General features: G+C 41.9%; 1 protein-coding gene across 1 annotated transcript in view; it reads left to right on the top strand.

The window, feature by feature from the left end:
* ERBIN (erbb2 interacting protein) overlaps positions 1 to 17,835 on the top strand; it is a 710,182-nt gene that overhangs the window by 454,189 nt on the left and 238,158 nt on the right. The window contains exon 7 of the mRNA XM_086963488.1: positions 3,169 to 3,258. Coding sequence (XP_086819614.1) covers positions 3,169 to 3,258 — 90 coding nt within the window. The remainder of the gene's footprint in view (positions 1 to 3,168; positions 3,259 to 17,835) is intronic.

Here is a 17,835-nt window from a genome sequence, read left to right on the forward strand (position 1 = left end):
TTAAAATAGAGAAAGGTAACATAAAACCCGTCATGACGACTGCTTGGAAGAACGTCGCCCAGAATTCTGCAGACCAGCAGGTATTTTGTAGTTCTGACATAACCACTTCTAGGCCCCCCCGCACCCCCCTTTGCCACAGACAGCCATTGAAGCCTGCAAAGTTTTCAGATATGATTACTTGCGAGCTGCTTAATTGTGACTATGTTGAAACTTCATAATCCGACACACTCACATTTTTGAATAGTTCAGCAGTGATTCTACAATTGCTTCATCAAAGGCTGGAATCAGTTGTGTTGCCGAGATGTTGTGGTGTTTCATAATGGTAAATACCATTCCCGGGTTGGCCATCTGGGCACATGGCAGTTTCCTCCAGGATTCGGAGGCATCGTGGGTTTTCAAAGCCCTGCAGCGCTGCCTACAGGGATTATTGACAACAAAATCCGAAAGACAGCAAGTCCTGCTCATTCCTTGGGACACCTGTTTTTGTATGTGCAGCCTCAAATTATTGAAGTTTGTCTGGCGCTGAGTCCATATCACATCTGAAAATCTGTGCCAAATCAGAAGAAAAGAGCCATGTTGGGTTGGCGCTATGTTTCTGTCCCAGTGCTAACATTATTAATAGGTAAACCAATCCTGTGGCAAAAAAAGGCAAACCTCATGTTGCAAGGAAGAGCCCCATACAGTAATGGCTCGCCCGTAAGCTGTGTGGCAGGTTAATACAGCTGAGATAGCTCTGAAGCCAGGCCAGTTCAAGTAAATGTCAACTTCACAGTTTGTGCGCCATTGCTTTTAACGTTTTTAAGAAATTGGACATTTGGTTTTGTCTTCTTTCTATTAAGTTGTGCTTCTAGTTGTATTATCGATTTTATTAAGAAGTATTTCATTTTAGTGGTATTATATATTACACAATATGAAAGTGATCCTAAAAGCACCAGAGTTGGACTTCCAGTGATATAAAGCTGGAGCCATCTTTTTTTATGCAAGAGCCAAAAAGCATAGTTCATTAGTCATTTTAATTGTGTAGTTGTGCATGTACTTGTGTGTGTGTGTGTCTTGTAAAGCGCACTGTTACCCGGAGGCGTCCTGGCGCTATAGACCGCTAGGGAACCCGTCCTGGCTTTCCCTGTGAGATGTTCCCTCCTGGGTATCTCCAAGGTGAAACCAGGCATCCCCAGCGTCTGTAGGGGGCCGTTGTGGAGATGAGGCAAGCTAATGCCCAGAGTTGCCGAGTGTGATCCCTGGTTAGAGTAGGCACCGAGGCGAGCATTATCAAGTCCGCTGACCCTGGTTCACGACCCTGCCGTGTCTGGAATTGAACCCTGGTCCCGGGCCATCCTCTGCTTCCGGGTCTGCCGCCTCTAACCAGTGAGCCACACCACTCCTTGACACTAACCTGTAAAGTACGTCTATTCTCAGACATCTTGTAAATCGACAATTTCATGCCACTGATGTTATTGCTTCTGCTGTACTATTTACTATTTCCATGTTCTGCAGTTGAACACGCTGCGTCAGATAGACGCAGGTTCTCCAGGGACACAGAGCCATTGCCAGCGGTGAATCCAGTGCTCTGTATTGGGCACACGCTTTTTCTGATCTGCACATACATGATTTGCTTGGCATAGAAAAATTGCTTTTTAGGCACTGTTTGAAAAAATATTGAGTAAATCCATTGTTTACCTTCATTATATATTAATGTTTGTGGGTGGCAGGAGGGGGAACTCACAGAATGTCACATTAGGCAGTCAACCTTGTTTGTTGTAGTGTGTAGCTGGAATAAGAGTTTTTGCCAGGATCTCAGGCCTGCCATAACAAATATGTACATTGTCACGCTAGAGTGAAAGTCAAATGAGAGAATGCAGAATCTGCTGTGACCGTCGATCAAGTAGTAAGAACTCAATTTAGCTTCTTGTGTCTGGACATCCAAGTGTGTGTCATCTAGTGTTAATCTTTTTTCTGAAATAACCGTCGGGTGCTGAGGCTTTCCTACAGTATTTAGTGCATTATTTTTTGGGAAGTAACACAGTGAGAAATAACATTTTACTAATTGATATGTGTAAATGAACAGACTGGCCAAATAGACATGTGTTGACCTGACTTACTATCAATGGCTCAAGAGAAGTCCTTGGGCAAATTCATTGAGTTTATTAGTAAGCCACTCTAATGATACTCTTGGAGTGGTCACCTTTAAGCGCTTGATAATACGGAAGAAAGCCGCAACTAAGTTTAGCTATAAAAATTTCCCAGGTGTTTCTTTTTTAATAAACATGTACTTTACTACAATAAATGCAAGTACGCAATGTGGCTTTTTCAGTTATTAATGTACATTATACATGCAGTCCGCATAAGATACGTTCATTTTGGAAGTCCATACCGAAGCGAGAGAAGCATACAAAAGAAGCATCCGGATTTAGGATCCGCCAGGGAGAGAGTTTAGCTAGCAACAGTCTCCTTGGCTTTCTCCTTTGTGACTTTCCGGGGTTGCAAAAGCTTTTACAGAATGGTTGTGGCTCCCACTGATCTAGGCGAAGTACTCAGAAACCTGGCAGTTGGACCCAAAATCCTTGCCTGGTAAAAGTCACTGCCCATGCCAGAAGAACCTGATTTTCTAAGGGGACCTCAGCTGGTCAAGTTTCTGCTGTGAAGTGAAGATATGTACTTTTGGAAGTCAAAACGCAAGAACAGCCTAAAGAGATGGTTCTTCAAGCTTGCTGAGAAGGTTTCCTCCGTCAAAAAGTTATCGAAGTGCTGCCAAAATGGTGCTGCAAACCCAAGGCCATTGATACAAAATTGCAAACTTAATAATTTTATCTTTACACTCCAAATGTTCTTGCTGTCTGAGAAATGGGATGAGGATGCATTCAATTCAATCAGTTTTTTCCTTCTATCGTGTCTGCTTTTGAAACTTACTAACATTGTGATGCCTTCAGCAAAGTATAGTACATGGTAGAGCTCCTTAATGTACTTTTTCTTCTAACTTTCAAAATAATATTTCCTTCACCATGCTTGAAATAATTTATTAGGATTCTAAATGAAAGGTTTTCAGTGTATATGTGTAATAAGATTGGTAGCTGAGTTGTGATGATTCAATACCACAATATGTAAGTCCCATTTAATGCAATGTACATGTAATGAAAAGACTTACTGTAATTTGTTTTTTCCATAATCTAGGCTTCCAGATGGATTCTCTCAACTTTTAAATTTAACCCAGTTGTACCTGAATGATGCATTTCTTGAATTCTTGCCAGCAAACTTTGGCAGGTAAGTTGATATTCAAATAATATTTTAAAGATGGACCTCTTGATCTTTGTATTTGTTAAATAGGAATAAACATGTAAGAAATACAGTTCCATATTCCATGTTTCTCTGCAAAATGCATTTCTTACTTCAACGTTTCTTAAGTGTTGATTCTTGGACTTGAGATGCACTTAAAACATTGCATAAGGCTGCAGCAAGTTTGCAGTCTGTGGTTTGCATGCTGTAGGAGAATTGATAGAACATAGTGTATGTCCACTTGCTGGGTTACTTATCTAATTCAACAGCTTCGGTATCTGGTCCCTCTTTCAGTAAAATTGTTTCCAATTGAGTAATAGCTATACCAGGCGTTTCTAACGAGTAGCTCTCCAGCTACCTGTAAGTATCTCATGTGTGCCGCCCAGACTACTGAATCAGAAGATGTCGCTTGAATATATATATGGATATAGAGATATAGGTAATGTGGGTGTATATATATATATATATCAGATTGAGAGTGTATTTGAGATGAGAATGTAATTTTTTTCAAAACCCCATACGCTGATGGTGGAGAAAAATGGATGCATTTAAAAAATTTATTTAAATCTTATAATTGAGTCATAAATCATATGATGGTTAGTAGACTTACTACTAATCTTAATATCTTGGTCCCATGGGTATTGCAATTATAACTGTTATGTATTGTCCATGTATTGATTTGCAGCATTTATATAACGCTTAATACCTCTATGTGGGGCACTGAAGCGCTTGGCTACTTTGGGAAGTATGCTACACCATGTAGGGTGTGTGGTTGGAAGGATATTGTTTCCATGTTGTGTGTGATGACCACCAATGTGAGGTTATCATGTTAAGGGACGCATTGCGTAGCAGTGTGTTGGATGCTGAATTGTAAGTGGCAGATGCACAGTATTCATGGTTTTCAGTATGCGGTTAGCTTTGAATAGCTCTGCAGGTTCCTTTATGGTATTACATATGGTATAATCTGCATGGCTGGTTACTGCATTGGGTTGTCCAATCTGAGATTTTGTAATAGTTCTGGTCCTTTGGTGATATGGTTGTAGGGAGGGAGAGAGAAGTGAACATATCTGTAGGTTGGGCATATTAATATCATCCCATATGTGAGTGTCTATGTGAGATGTAAAGAAGCAGTCAGATTGTATAGATATTTGGGGCCTGCAGTGAATGGACTATATTAAAGTCCTCCAGAATTGTCCTCTAATGTATGACAGAGCTCTTCAGTTATTCCATGCCTATTAGGTTGGTAGTTTATTTAAATGTAAGGTGCTGGTGATGGACAAACCCTCATAGCAGATATGCACATGTGAATTTAATAAGTATAAGATAAAACCGTTTACTGGCCTCTTCGTATTTTGGTGTTAGTTCTATTGTGGGCCATAACAGTTACATGTGGAAGTACATAATAAATAATGACTTGACAAACCACAGGTCAGCCCTTTTTGGTTACCTTCATAATGAAAGCAGTTTGCTTGTGGAGACGTTTGCTCTTTGTTGGTTGTAAGCTGAGTATTGCACTTGAGGCTATTACTGTTTTCTGGGCTCTGTTGCCTCGATGCAAGTGGTACTGTTGAAAAATATCCAAGTTTCCAACTGTCCTTGGAAGTGTATATGCTCCTGGATGCTTTTAATGCCAGCTGGTAGTGAGTTCCAGAGCTTGGCAGCTTATACTGAGTTAGCAGTTACGGTAAGGTGGTATGATAAGTTGTTCCAGCCTGGAGCGCAGTGTTCTGTTTGCTTTATATTTCTTGAATTTAACTTTTAGGTATAGCAGTTCTTTTCCTTGCGAATCTCTGTGGACAATGCAGAGTGCATTGAGCATTTCCCTTCTAGCTATAGGTAGCCAGTGGAGCAACTACAGGAGTCGGATCATGCATTCTCTTGGGTGAAGGCAAAGAGAAAGCCTTGCAGAAACATTTTTGATTATTTGTTTTTTGCATATAATCAATGTGGCGGGTGCACCAGGGCGTAGTCTGTTGGCATAGATCAGCTTGGAGTTATGAGCGTGAGGTTGGCTTGCAGTTTATTTTGGGATGCATGGTATGGGAAAATGAGAAAGGCATTTCAAATTGGCAAAGCTTTTTCTACATTACTGCTGGCAACCCTGCCTAATGTACTGAGCGAATCACTGCTAGTAATGTTGCCTGTGATGGCCACTAATGTAGACTTGTATGGTATGGTCACTGACACAACACTGATAACACTAGTAGGCCAGAATGATTTTCGTTGATTGAAAAGTAGCTCTCATTACAGAAATGACTGGCGAACCCTGAAATATACGAATTCTTCATTTTTCAGCAACTATCCAAATGTATTTTGAATTTGTATTCAGTGTTTGATTTAACTTGTAAAATATCTCTATTGACAGTGTTACATCTGTAAGTGATGCTTTGTTTCTGACTATGTATGACATCTCAACTTTCCTATGCTAAGCTATTACAGTATGTTTAAGAATATTATTGTTTAAAAGTGACATTGCATCATACATTATGACCAGCTGTTCATCATTCAAGGCTCCAGAAGTTTGTTTTAATTTGGACGGGGACATAATTGGGTGTATGTTTTTGGATGTGATATGCCTGGCACAGTTTGTTTTAAGGATTATATTTTCACCTACCATACACGTCACTAGGAATTTTGGTGGCATTATAAAATTACTCTTCCCATAGGCTTCGGATTACTATTTGGTCAAGAAGGCATGTGTGACTTGTAATTTTCAGATTGCCTGCAGTTTGAATATTCTATACCAAATATGTGATGGAAATCAATACCTTGCTAACTCGTTCCCATCGGATAACTGAGAAAGTTAGCATTATTTACCTTATTGTGAAGAGACGTGATAACACCCCCGTTATTTTTAAGATTGTAGTGTGCTTGGACAGAGATTGTGAGTTCTGAATAAACCTCTTGGTAATCCGTTTGGGAGAGACTTGGGGTGGAAGGGTGACCAAAGTCCTACCTTTTCATCATGAGTAGTAATATAGCAGATATGTTTCAAAACCTCTGGAATCATTCACCTGAATTAGAGTAATTGAGCTCATAGTTAGCACAAACCTGCTATGGTCCAGTTCGATTTCCTCAGCTCTGACTTTAGATGGGCATGGTGATTGTTTTGTCCTTAGTATTAGAGAAATTCACAACAAACATTGTCTCTCCTTTCTCACTTAGATTTAGTAGTACTGTAGGAAAATTATCCCCATCTAAATGAGGTCTTCATGTGGAAGTATCGCTTGTTCTATGTACCTCATACCAAGCTTTTAGTATATCAACACACTTTAGCAAGGCCCATCTCTGCCTATATAGAAATCAAGAGAAAGCCAAAAACCAAGATAGGCACAACTTTGGTCTCACATTACAATAATTGCATGCACTTGTAACTAAGATGAAAGGAAATTTGGAAAGCAGGCACATAATGTCTGAGAAGTCGCTTGTAAATGTCTTCTGGGCAAGGGAATTGTATTTAACTGTTTAGGAAATTTTAAGGAGCTAGTGTGGTTACCTATTTCCCAGACACTGTCCCACCCACGGAAGGTAAGCACTCTGACAAGGAAGCAGTAGCACAACCTGGGAGTGGCCTGGTCCATAATAAATAAAAAAAGCACAATAAATTACATAACTTGATCAATCAAGAGGAGACCTTTGTAGTTGGAAACACTCAAACAGAAAATGTAGGTATTCATTTTGGAAATGTCAGTACTAACGGGAAATTGCATAACAACCGTAGAAGGAGAATGTTGACATCCAACCCTATGAGTTGGCTTTGTCGTACCACCCTGTACAAGCTGTAACGGAGAACGCACAGAAAACCATACCATGTTGGTGGTTTGTCTACTCAAAATGTTTGATGGTGAGGAAAGATATGAGAAATTTAAAATGCACGTTTCACCTTTTGATTCTTAGTGGGATAAGCCTGTAGGAAATATTTCCAGTCACCAACACTTTCAGATGGTGATGGCTAGAGAAATGTACATATCTTTTTATTTGCCTAAAGTATACCTGCTTTAAAATCTACATCTGGGGAGACTCATTTTCCAATATGGGACAGAACCCAGAAACTGCTACGACAACCTGTTTAACACACGTTGATATAACGAGGCCAGTACTGTGCGTTTCTCACTCTGGTTCCACACAGTGTACATAAGCAGTTTGCAACAGCAACCGGCATCACTCCGGTCAGTCTTGTCTTTGGTAGAGTCACTTAGCGCCTCTACTCAGAGTGCAGCTATTTGACTAAGCGCTTTCTGAAGGAACGTTTGTGTATCTAGAGAAGACGTCGACCATCAATAACCCCCAGATGAGCTTCAACTTTATTTTTAAGAAGAGAAGTTCTGAATTATGTACAAGTGGTCAGAAAACATTCAAAGTACTGAGCACAGCTTATACTAGCAGGCAAATGAAGCACATTACTGAAAGGCCACACTATGTAAAGGACATCTTCATTGGCTGCGCAACTTATCTACTGGTATGTGCTGTAATGGTGAAATAACAGATTTGTACCACCAATTTTCCTTGGTACCTGATGACTGGCTGTGCCTGTCTCCAGAGATTGAGGTCCAGAGGAGGAGGAGAATACCTTCCTCAGCTTCTCAGATGCCGTTGACATATCAGGATGCGTCCCCTTCTCCATCTGGTCAAGGAAATGCTGGCCAGCTGTCAAACTCAAAGATTGATCTACATGCACCAACAGTGTAAGCACTCCTTCCTTCCTTGGTATGTTTGGTCATGACCAAGACTTTGTCTCCCTCAGTGATGCCTAATGGTTGTATCAGAAATTTGTACCAACCTTCTCTTGTGATCATGGACCTGCTGAATCAAAACAAGGTCTGTTTGACTCTTCTTCTCCCTTGTGATCAAATTCCGCTCCCTCTACTTCCATGGGGCAGATGAAGAGAAGAAGCCTACCAGGTTGATGAACAAATATCTGCAGCCTAAGTTCAAGTGTGAAAGGGAGTCAGTGTTTTCCAGGTCTCAAGCAACACGCACTATCCTTCAGTTATCCTTTGAACAGAAGGCAACAGAATGTTGCACCTGCTTGCAGCACCACTCTTGCCTGCCATCTACACCAGACCGAGCGTGCTGTTACTTACGTCTCTGACCCATGTGCCTGGATTCTTGCACAACAAATCTACCACTCCCTTAAATAATCTTAGCGATTGAAGACCATTCTGTTGGTCAACTTGTCGTTCCGCTGGCTCTTCTTTTTCACCCATGGTTCCACTCTTTCAGGAAGGTAGACATTGAAGACCGTGCCTTGGATCAACTCTCCATTCTCCTTGGCTCCCCTTTAGTACCAGTGACCTCTCCTGGACTTCATCAGTTTAGGGATTGTCATTGATTGTTGCTCTCTCATGGAAGTCTGACTATACAAGAGAGGTCAGATTAGTTTTAACATGTAGCACCATCAAAAGTATGAGTCTGGAAAAAATGCTTGAAATACAGTGCAAGAGATAACAGCTTTGTTGCTGGAGAATGAGATAATGTATGCGTTGATATCTGCCTCAAGTCCCACATCAAAATGTTTACTGTAGATTAAGCCCTAAATCTTTAAGCAGGATTGAGATCTGTCTAAGAAACCTCATTGAAGGCTTGCAGTCTCCATGTCGTTTGACAACAAGTACAGTGTCTCTAGGGATAACACAATTCTCCTTGGGAAATAATAGTGGTGATGGCAGAGTCTGAAAGGCAAGCTTTTTAAAACTTCCAAAGAGACTAGGAGTTTGAATATCTCAAGTGCTATGGAAAGATAGTATATTAATATGGCGGTGTCTTACCAGAGACAAGCTAATACATAATCCGTTTTGGCTTGCTATGGTCTGTCACTCTACCCTGATTTCTCTCCCTCATGTCAGCATTTTGACGAATGGGTGTTGCAGAAACTTGCTGATGCCCAACAGTCACTTACTGACAAAATGACCAGTTAACCATGAACTTTACACTAGCCACATGCTGATGAGTGGCAATATCTTCAGACATAATATAGAAAGCACAATTATTGACTTGCCCTTCAAATGAAAGAACTTAATGTATCCCTTTAACAGATGAGGTGCTATAGCAATACAAGACAGAGAATGGCCACAGTAAAATCACGAAGTTGCATCCAGTCAGTACTGGCCAAACCATACATAATAGTACAATGATCCAGGTACATTCCTTCACTCACATCTGAGGATAGGGACTTGCAGTGACTTTTCAGTGGCACGCCAGCCTCGTCCTTCCATTCACTACCTACATTAGGCCCAAAACACCACTGAAACACACCTAATTTATTGTAATGGTTCTCAACAGCTATGTTAGACACATCTCCAAGTTTCCATTAACGCCATCTCTGCCTCAGTTGATTAACAAAAAGCTAAAGCAAAAAGTGGGGATTTGATGTAGGCCTTCTCCAAGGCCTAAAGGCTGTTAAACCTTCCAAAATGGGAAAGGGCTAAAACACCCACTATTTTCCTGCACTGAATTTACTTCAACTAAAACAGTTTTTGGAACTAGAGGAGTTTAAGTTTCAAGTTCATTTTATTTGTCACGGAACTCCGAAAAGATCCACATAAAACCTTAGCCAAAACACACATTTTCAAAGAAACATGGATAGACTAAATATGTATGCAATTGGTTCCGTGGAGAACATTAAAGCCAACACAGTATAAAATCAAAATGCTAAAAATACCATAACATTTATCCAGGATAAAAAGCACATCAGAAATGTTTTAAACTCCTATCACAAAGCATTTCGTTTGGATGTAGATAGTATTGACCACGGCAAGCAAAAAGGCCTCTGTCCTTTTCAGCAACAAGGTGGAAGCGCAAGGCGTACAAAGGGAATAGGATTCAGAACTTGGAAACCATTTCAACATAGACTTCATTCAAGCAGGATACCATTAATACGGCTTTAAACAACATGTAAAAAAGGTTAAACACTCAGTAAAGTACTGATCATTGCCCAGGTGTTAGCAGTTCAGAGAAACAACTTGTTGTACTCTGTAAACCAGCAGTGCATACTTTTAGCAGGCTGAGAAATAATTTGTCAGGTTTACTGTTGTGGACAAGCACTACTACTTAAACATGTTGCCCTTTGCACTAAGTGCATCCCCATAAATATTTGATAAAATAGTAACTGCAGTTAGAACCTTTCTGTGGCTGCAAAAGTTCGACTGTTGCCCTTTTTAGATGACCGTCTTGTAGGGTTGGGCCCCTGAGTTCTCAGTGAATTGCTCAAACCTCTCTGGCGCTATACAGATGAGTTTAGTTAATTGAGTTCTTTCTGTACATATGTTAGAAAGTTCCAGTTCCCTAGAATGTGACTTTCATCAAGGAGATTTTGGATCAATTTCTGGATTGTTTCTTATGATATCCTAATGGTTCCAGCGGTGCTGTGTCCCTACTTAAAACAGCGCACACTTCCTGCAGCTTCATTTGACAGAACATAGGCATCAGCTACCGGACAGACATTACAAGTCCATCCTTGTCTACTTACCGCCTTCTAACCCTAAGATGATGAGCCCAGTGCCTCAGCCTCTCGGTTGAGTCTCGTTTCCGCCTGGAGCCGTAGCAAGTCACTGTCATAAGAAGCTCCTCTGTTTGAGAGTTGGGGTAGATTGCGGTTACCTGCTGCTCTCTGTCCTGATGGACACATCCGGTTTGTCCCAACACATGCACTTGTACTGGAAGTAGCACAGTTGCTCTGCTTCTATGGTCACTCCACCCTATGTTCAGTGCCATGGTAATGATGGTGAACACAGACATCACTATAGCCCTTTCCTACATCAGGAAACTAAGAGGAACTTATTATCTGTAACGTGGCTGCCTGGCAGCATGTTGGTGGTAACAGGCCTTCTCCATAGCCAAATTTTTCATAGTTCTCCTCATCGCATAGGCTCTGCATCAGACAGCCTGAGCAGGCATCTCATATCTCACCACACAATACAACAGGGAGCTGCATGTATGAGTACTTTCTGCCAACGCCAAAAGAATTGTATGGCATTTTCCACTCACTTAACAGTCAATCTTAGGGCAGTTAAGGAAGCCATCCCTCACACTGCACTCTCTCAATTTGCTCTGGCGGTCTTACAGGATCAGCTAGCTTTATGCTCCTGCCCGGTCATGCAGTTTTTCCTCCTCTCTTGACCTTCTTAGCTTTTCTCTTGTTTTGGAATCTATCCACAAGTTAGGGATAGGAGACGCCTGGCGTGTAAGTACTAGATACATTCAAATCCAGGGTGACTGCAACTCCTGGTCCATAGACTCGATGCTTATTTTTAACATCCTCCTTCCCTACACCTCTGGCACAGTTTGAATATTCTTATTTTGAGCTTTTTAATTCATTGGAAAAATGCATCCCACAACCATATAGTGTAGCAATCTTAGGTGGAATTTACAAACTTACCCCAATAGATGGAGCTTATGAGCTTGCCGCACATGGGTGGAGCCTTAGTATTTCATGCAGTGCTGCAGGTTTGTTGTTCATGGTGGCATACTATAGAGAAAGCACATTGTCTGATTCTACTCTATTATTAATTGTATATGGTATCCGTGATTAATTAGCTTTCTCCATATTCAGACTCTTCTCTCACGTGATTTATTCTACACAGCTTTGCTTTTCTTTTACTTCATGCGACCAGCAGTGTATTGGTTTGTTGCAAGGATTATTAGATTACATCCTTCTTACAGTGTAATACTGTAAACCATCTACTCAAAATAAATCCATAAAGCAGGGTCAGGAGGTGTGATCCCCTAATACATAATGCATTAAAGCTTAGGTTTATCTCATATGATGACACACACACTATCGTGTTGCAGATTGCGGCTTAGTTCACTATCTGCGCAGCCTGCCATTGTCACTAACAGTGTTGTGAAAATATTCATACTGCTGGTTCTGCAACAAACACCTCAACGCATTAATATATTGTGTATGGTCAAGGAGCCATATACGTTGCAGGAGTGCTCTAGCAGCATCCCGTTATCATTAAAAATATTGAATGGCATCAGAGCACTGACAGCATCATGATGAGCTGCCGAGTACCAAAAATCACAGAAAAATGGTAGTTGACGAAGTACTAATGTCCAAGTCATGCTATTCTAAGGTAAAAATTAGAATTTTGCCTTTGCCCTGTTTATTGACTGGGTGAATTGTATGAATGCAGAGTTTTTTCTACACATATTTAAGACATGTTTTGTGCATTACCAGTGCTCAGATTCCATTAACTACGTCCATAAAGACCTCTGTGACTTAACCGGTTTGCCAGATCCTCTCCGTCGATTGCTTTTCTCTTTGCTAATTAAAGTGAACCCCTGATCGCGACCCGCCCCCTCTCTGTTGCCCATACTGTAGCGGAATTACATGCATCAATGTTGCCAATCTTTATATTATTTAATTTCAAGAATTGTCCTTGGTACTGCCATTGCCGTGGGTAGGAGGTTTTGGTGGTCTGTATTTGGTTTCTGCTCCACGTTTCTTTAATCAGTTGGACCTTTTTGGTCTAATCTCCCCACCGCAGTTGTCGTTTAACCGTGCCATATATGAGTGCATCTTTGAAAGTGAGCTAAGCAGGAATTACCTAGAAGTAATAGATGACTATTGTTTGTTAGGGTAGACTAGTTCAACAGAACACTATAAACAGGGGTGACTGAATGCTACATTTGTTCATCTTTTGGTTGAGTATGTTATGTCATCCATGTGGAGGTGGTTTGTATATTATGTCTCTTGACGTATATGAACACTTTTATGCCTTTTAGATTATAGGATTCTTTTAGTGTTCCTTGTATATTCCTAAAGCAAGGGTTCTACTCTGGTCGGTTGTTCCTGCCTAGCTAGAGGGAATCACACTCGTATAGGCTACTGTCAATCAACCCACAGAAAACTCATCTACTCTGCTACTGATGGCTAAAGTGGGCTCAGCATCTACTGGAAAAGTTGTAGTAATCTGTTGGAGAGTGTTGTTATCAGTCAGATGCCTGTTATGTCTGGCCCTTCCTTCTGCCTGACCGTCTCAGCAGGGGTTCTCCAGCCTTTTCTGTAATACGAGCTACCTGTGTTCAATGAAACTCATCGGGTGCTGCCAATGTTACTGGTATTGTAACACTGTCCACATCAGACCATGTTACATCAGTGGCCATCATTTGCAGGTTTACTACCAGCGATCACCTCAGTGCATCAGGCATGGTTGCTAGCAGCAATGTTATTGGAAAAGGCTTTGTCAATATGAAATGCCTCTACGTGGGTAACAGCCATAGCATCAATGCCTCTGGTACGAAGGTGATAACATTTGTAAAAAGTCACCTCCATAACACATGATTTATCACTCAAATATCAGCTTTACATATATTTTGGAAATTCTGCCGTTTTCCTTCAAATATCAGTTAATGAGTACTGGAAATAAACTAATTTTCATCGCTAATGTGCACACTCAGTTTTGGTATATGTATATTCAACCCAAGTTTTTTTTTCTAATTTCGTATGGTTGGCTGCAGACAGGAGAGCTACTTACAGATAGCTAGAGAGCTACCAGTAGCTCACAAGCTACTTGTTGGGGGGAGCATTTTGGAGTGTGCCTGAGGTGCCGTAAAATGTGATTGGTTGGAGTGCCTGCCGGTCACTGAAATTAATTTTGTAAATGTTCACTGTGAGTTTCAAGGGACTCTTTCAGATTTGAAGTTGCGAGTGTTCTCCTGATTTCCATAGGCTTTTATTTTAGGGTAGGTGAGATTGACATAGATGTAATTCTGTGCAGCCAATTCCCACTTGACCTCTGTTTTTTCACAGAACATGTGTATCACTAATGTCCACTCCAGTCGATAACCTAGCATTTTGGCCAGGTATGCATACCTTAACTCAGCTTCTCTCCTGGGGACTCAAGTATAGGAACATGCAGTTGTTCATTAATCATTTGATGCTTCTGAGAAAAGACAAACAGTGGGCCTGAATCCGAAAGTATTTTACTCACCTAAATTGAGCTTGTCTGCACTAAATATTGATTTTGCATATGAAATTCACAAACCTGATTCAGAAAATCAGGACTAGTGGTTTTTGTGTGTGCAAGTGCATATGTGAATACAGAAATTATACCAGTGTGATGTATTTTCTGCAATCTCAGATGTAGGGTGTTTGGTGGATTTCTGCATATTCGTGGGTGGTCTCGGTGGTAAAGATAGGACTACATAAACGTATCGTTTTTGGGCATCCACATTTCTATCCCCTGTAGTTAGTTTATCACTGCAGTGTTTGCACATTTACTTCTGTCAAGGGACTAAGTAAATGTGCTTCCAGGGTAGCTTGAGAATGTGGATTTTTCCACAGCAAAAAAGATCTCCCTGTGGAGAAAAACGTTTGAAGTGCACAAATACACATTTCCTAATCCAGAACCATCCAATTTAGAAATAGTACACTTGGGCATTTCTCAGTGTGAACCTGGCACATATTTTCATTTATGCTCCTTAAATTCTTTATGAATCTCGTGAAAGTATGAGATCTGTTCCAATTCTAGGAGTAAAACTATCAGAGCAAATGTCACACTTTTCATCTTAGTTACCTTTAATTACACCTTCAATTATGTTGTCATCAACTTTGCATCAAAGATAGTGCTCTTCACTTTAAAAGAAACCACAAGGTACAATGTGTAAATGTACTTTTCAGTTATTAAGAACAGTTAAACTAATTTGAGTCATGATCTCGGTTTAACATTTCTCTTTCTAATAAGGTTGATACTCGAGCACAATATTCCTGAGCTTCATTAACACTTACGAAATAGATGTGATCGATCTCAAATGATCAAGAATCAAGTGAGTCATGATACATGCTTTGTCCAATAAATTAGATTTTCCTTTGAAATTACTATTAGTGCTTTTTCCGAGGCATATACGAGTTCCACAATATCAGAATTCATCAGACTCGTATTCCTCATTTTTGAGGAGCTACTCCTCCCAGTACACTTTTCCAGGTTGCACCATTTTTCAACCCCAATGTTGTATGTAACCCATTTCCCTGTTATTACTTGTGTTGTGCCACAATCTTCCTCTTTTTCCTATGGTTAAAGAAATCCCCGTTCTTACCTTTGAGTTTTTTTCTTTGTCTTATTTCACCTACTCCTTGGCACAGTCTTCCTTAATAAAGACTAAGAAAAGACTAGACTGGTAAGTCTTTTTTTCTATGATCTTTCTTTGACCACCTGTAGCTAGTTGTCTATTTTTATTTTTTATAGGCTCAACATTTTTTTGCACTGTCCAAGAGATGACTAATTGTATTCCATCTTGATAAACCACACTAGATTGCCTTGGGCCGTACTTTTTTTTGGTGTTTTAATATTTTAACCAGCATTTTTATTCCATTAGTTTTAAATTCTGTGCTTTTTGATTCTAGAGCCGACTCGGCGGCGTCCAACCAGGACGAAGTCTGTGCCCTATTCCTTTGGGCTAGGACTCTGTACCCAGATGAATACCAGTCCCTAGATGTCACAGAGGACACTTGGTGTGAGGATCTGGCAGATGCAACGGACTGGGTACCTCGCCAGATACTGGTTTGGTTTCTCCTGCTGTGGAAAAAGGAACCTCATTTACTATGGTGCTGAGGAGGGCGGCTGAGGTCCTCGACCTTCAGCGTCCCACTGTGGCTGACAGAGCCAATGTCTTGACTGAGGTGCTTTAGGTGACTGAGGACCAGGAGTCACCACTTTTGAACCACTTCTCCCATTTAATGAAGCCCTCCCTGATGTCCTGCTCGAGTTCTGGTCTAAGTCCTGCAGAGGAGCTCCTGTGAAAAGGATGATTGCCTCCGCCATTGGCCCGGTTTGCTCATATCCCACTCAACCACAGAGAGCTTCCTGGTCCAAGCATCCCCTCCAAAGTAAATCCTGGTGCATTCCTTTAAACCACCCTCACACCCCTGGCCAGACAGGGAATCCAAAAGACTGAATATCTTGGGGAAGATGTTCTCTTCCGCCAGCCTGACACTGCGGTTGGTGAACACCACATGCCTTTTGTCCCAATACTCCCACTCATTTTGGGACTTGGTTTGGCAGGTGTTGCTTGTGGTCCCGGAGGAGGCCCAGGACATATTCTCTCAGGCTATTACCAATGAGAGGGATACAGCTAAGTTCACCATCCAGTGTTGACTAGTTGTGACCGACTCACTAGGCAGAGCGGTTTCTTTGTCGGTTGCCTTATGGTGCCACTCCAAGCTGAGGACGACTGGCTTTCTGGGTCTTCTCAGTCCTTGCATGGCTGGGGACGTGCCACCCACAGGCCTCGTGCGTCAGGTAGCCAGTGGTCAGGCCAGCCCACAATCCCCCCAGACCCTGCCTCTCTGCAGCCTCCAAGCACCTTTAGTTTGAACTTCGGCCATCATTGACATCCAGTGGGGCGCACAATACGCCATTGCCTGCACCACAGGAGGTCAATAACATCTGACTGCTGTGTTCCCCAGATTGTCCAAAGGGGCTACTCCCTCTCCTTTGTGATTACCCCATCACCCATGCCATCCACTGGAAGACACTGCAAAATATGAGCAGTGGTAGCTGACGAACCAGGATTGGGTCAGCGCTAGACTTTTCTCCCTTCCCCCACCAGATCTAACAGCAGTGACAGATGCATTGCTCCAGGGCTGGGGCGGTCATCTGGGAGAGGTGAAAATCAGAGGACTCTGGTCTCCGGCGGAATCAAGAATCCATGTTAACCTGTTGGTGCTCTGAGCGATCCGTTGGCATTGAAACCCTTTCTACCCTCCATCAAGGGAAGACTAGGGCAGGTGTTTATGGATAACACCATCGCCATGTGTTACTGGAACAAAAGGGCGGGTGGGGTCGTGGACTTTTTGCCAAGAAGCTCTACGCCTCTGTACTTGACTGAAACATCATGGGATTCCCTGGTGATTCAACATGTGGCGTGCTCTCAGAACGCCAGAGCAGACAAACTCAGCTATTAATGCTTAGTTGATCACAAATAGCATTTCCAACTGGAGGTGGCGCAGGTTCTCTTCCAAGAGTGGGTAGAGCTTTGGTTAGATCTGTTTGCCACCACCGAGAACGCACAATGTCAGCTGTTCTGCGAGCTGAAGTTTACAGGGCGGCTCTCGCTTGGAGGTGCTTTTAGTCTCGGGTGGAGCTAGTCCTCCTGTACTCCTTACTGCCAATGCCACTCCGGCCCAGAGTTTTCAAGTAGATCAGGAATAACTGGGCTCAGGTCATTCTTGTGGCTCTGGATTGGGCATGGGGAGTTTGGTATCCGAAGTTGTTGAGCAAGTCCATAGAACCTCTGATCACGCTGCCTGTTCGGGAGGATCTTCTGTTGCATCAGCAGGGAAGGGTCCTGCACCCAACCTGTGAAGGCTCTGCCTTCATCCAGGGTGTTTGAGCTGTGACAGTTGACAGCCTGTGACTTACTGCCGAGGTCTATAGTTTTATTTTGGCAGCCAGGCACTCCTCCACCAAGACAGTATACGCCTGCCGTTAGAGCAAGTTTTTGTCATCGCGTGCAGAAAAACAGGTTGACCCCCTGTCTGCTCCTCTTCCACAAGTTTTCTTGTTTATTCTCACCCTGACACAGCAAGGTCCTGTTTTGAGCTCATTAAAATGCTATCTCTCT

This window comes from Lissotriton vulgaris, chromosome 3_1 (assembly GCF_964263255.1).
Source record: "Lissotriton vulgaris chromosome 3_1, aLisVul1.2, whole genome shotgun sequence".
Taxonomy (NCBI): domain Eukaryota; kingdom Metazoa; phylum Chordata; class Amphibia; order Caudata; family Salamandridae; genus Lissotriton; species Lissotriton vulgaris.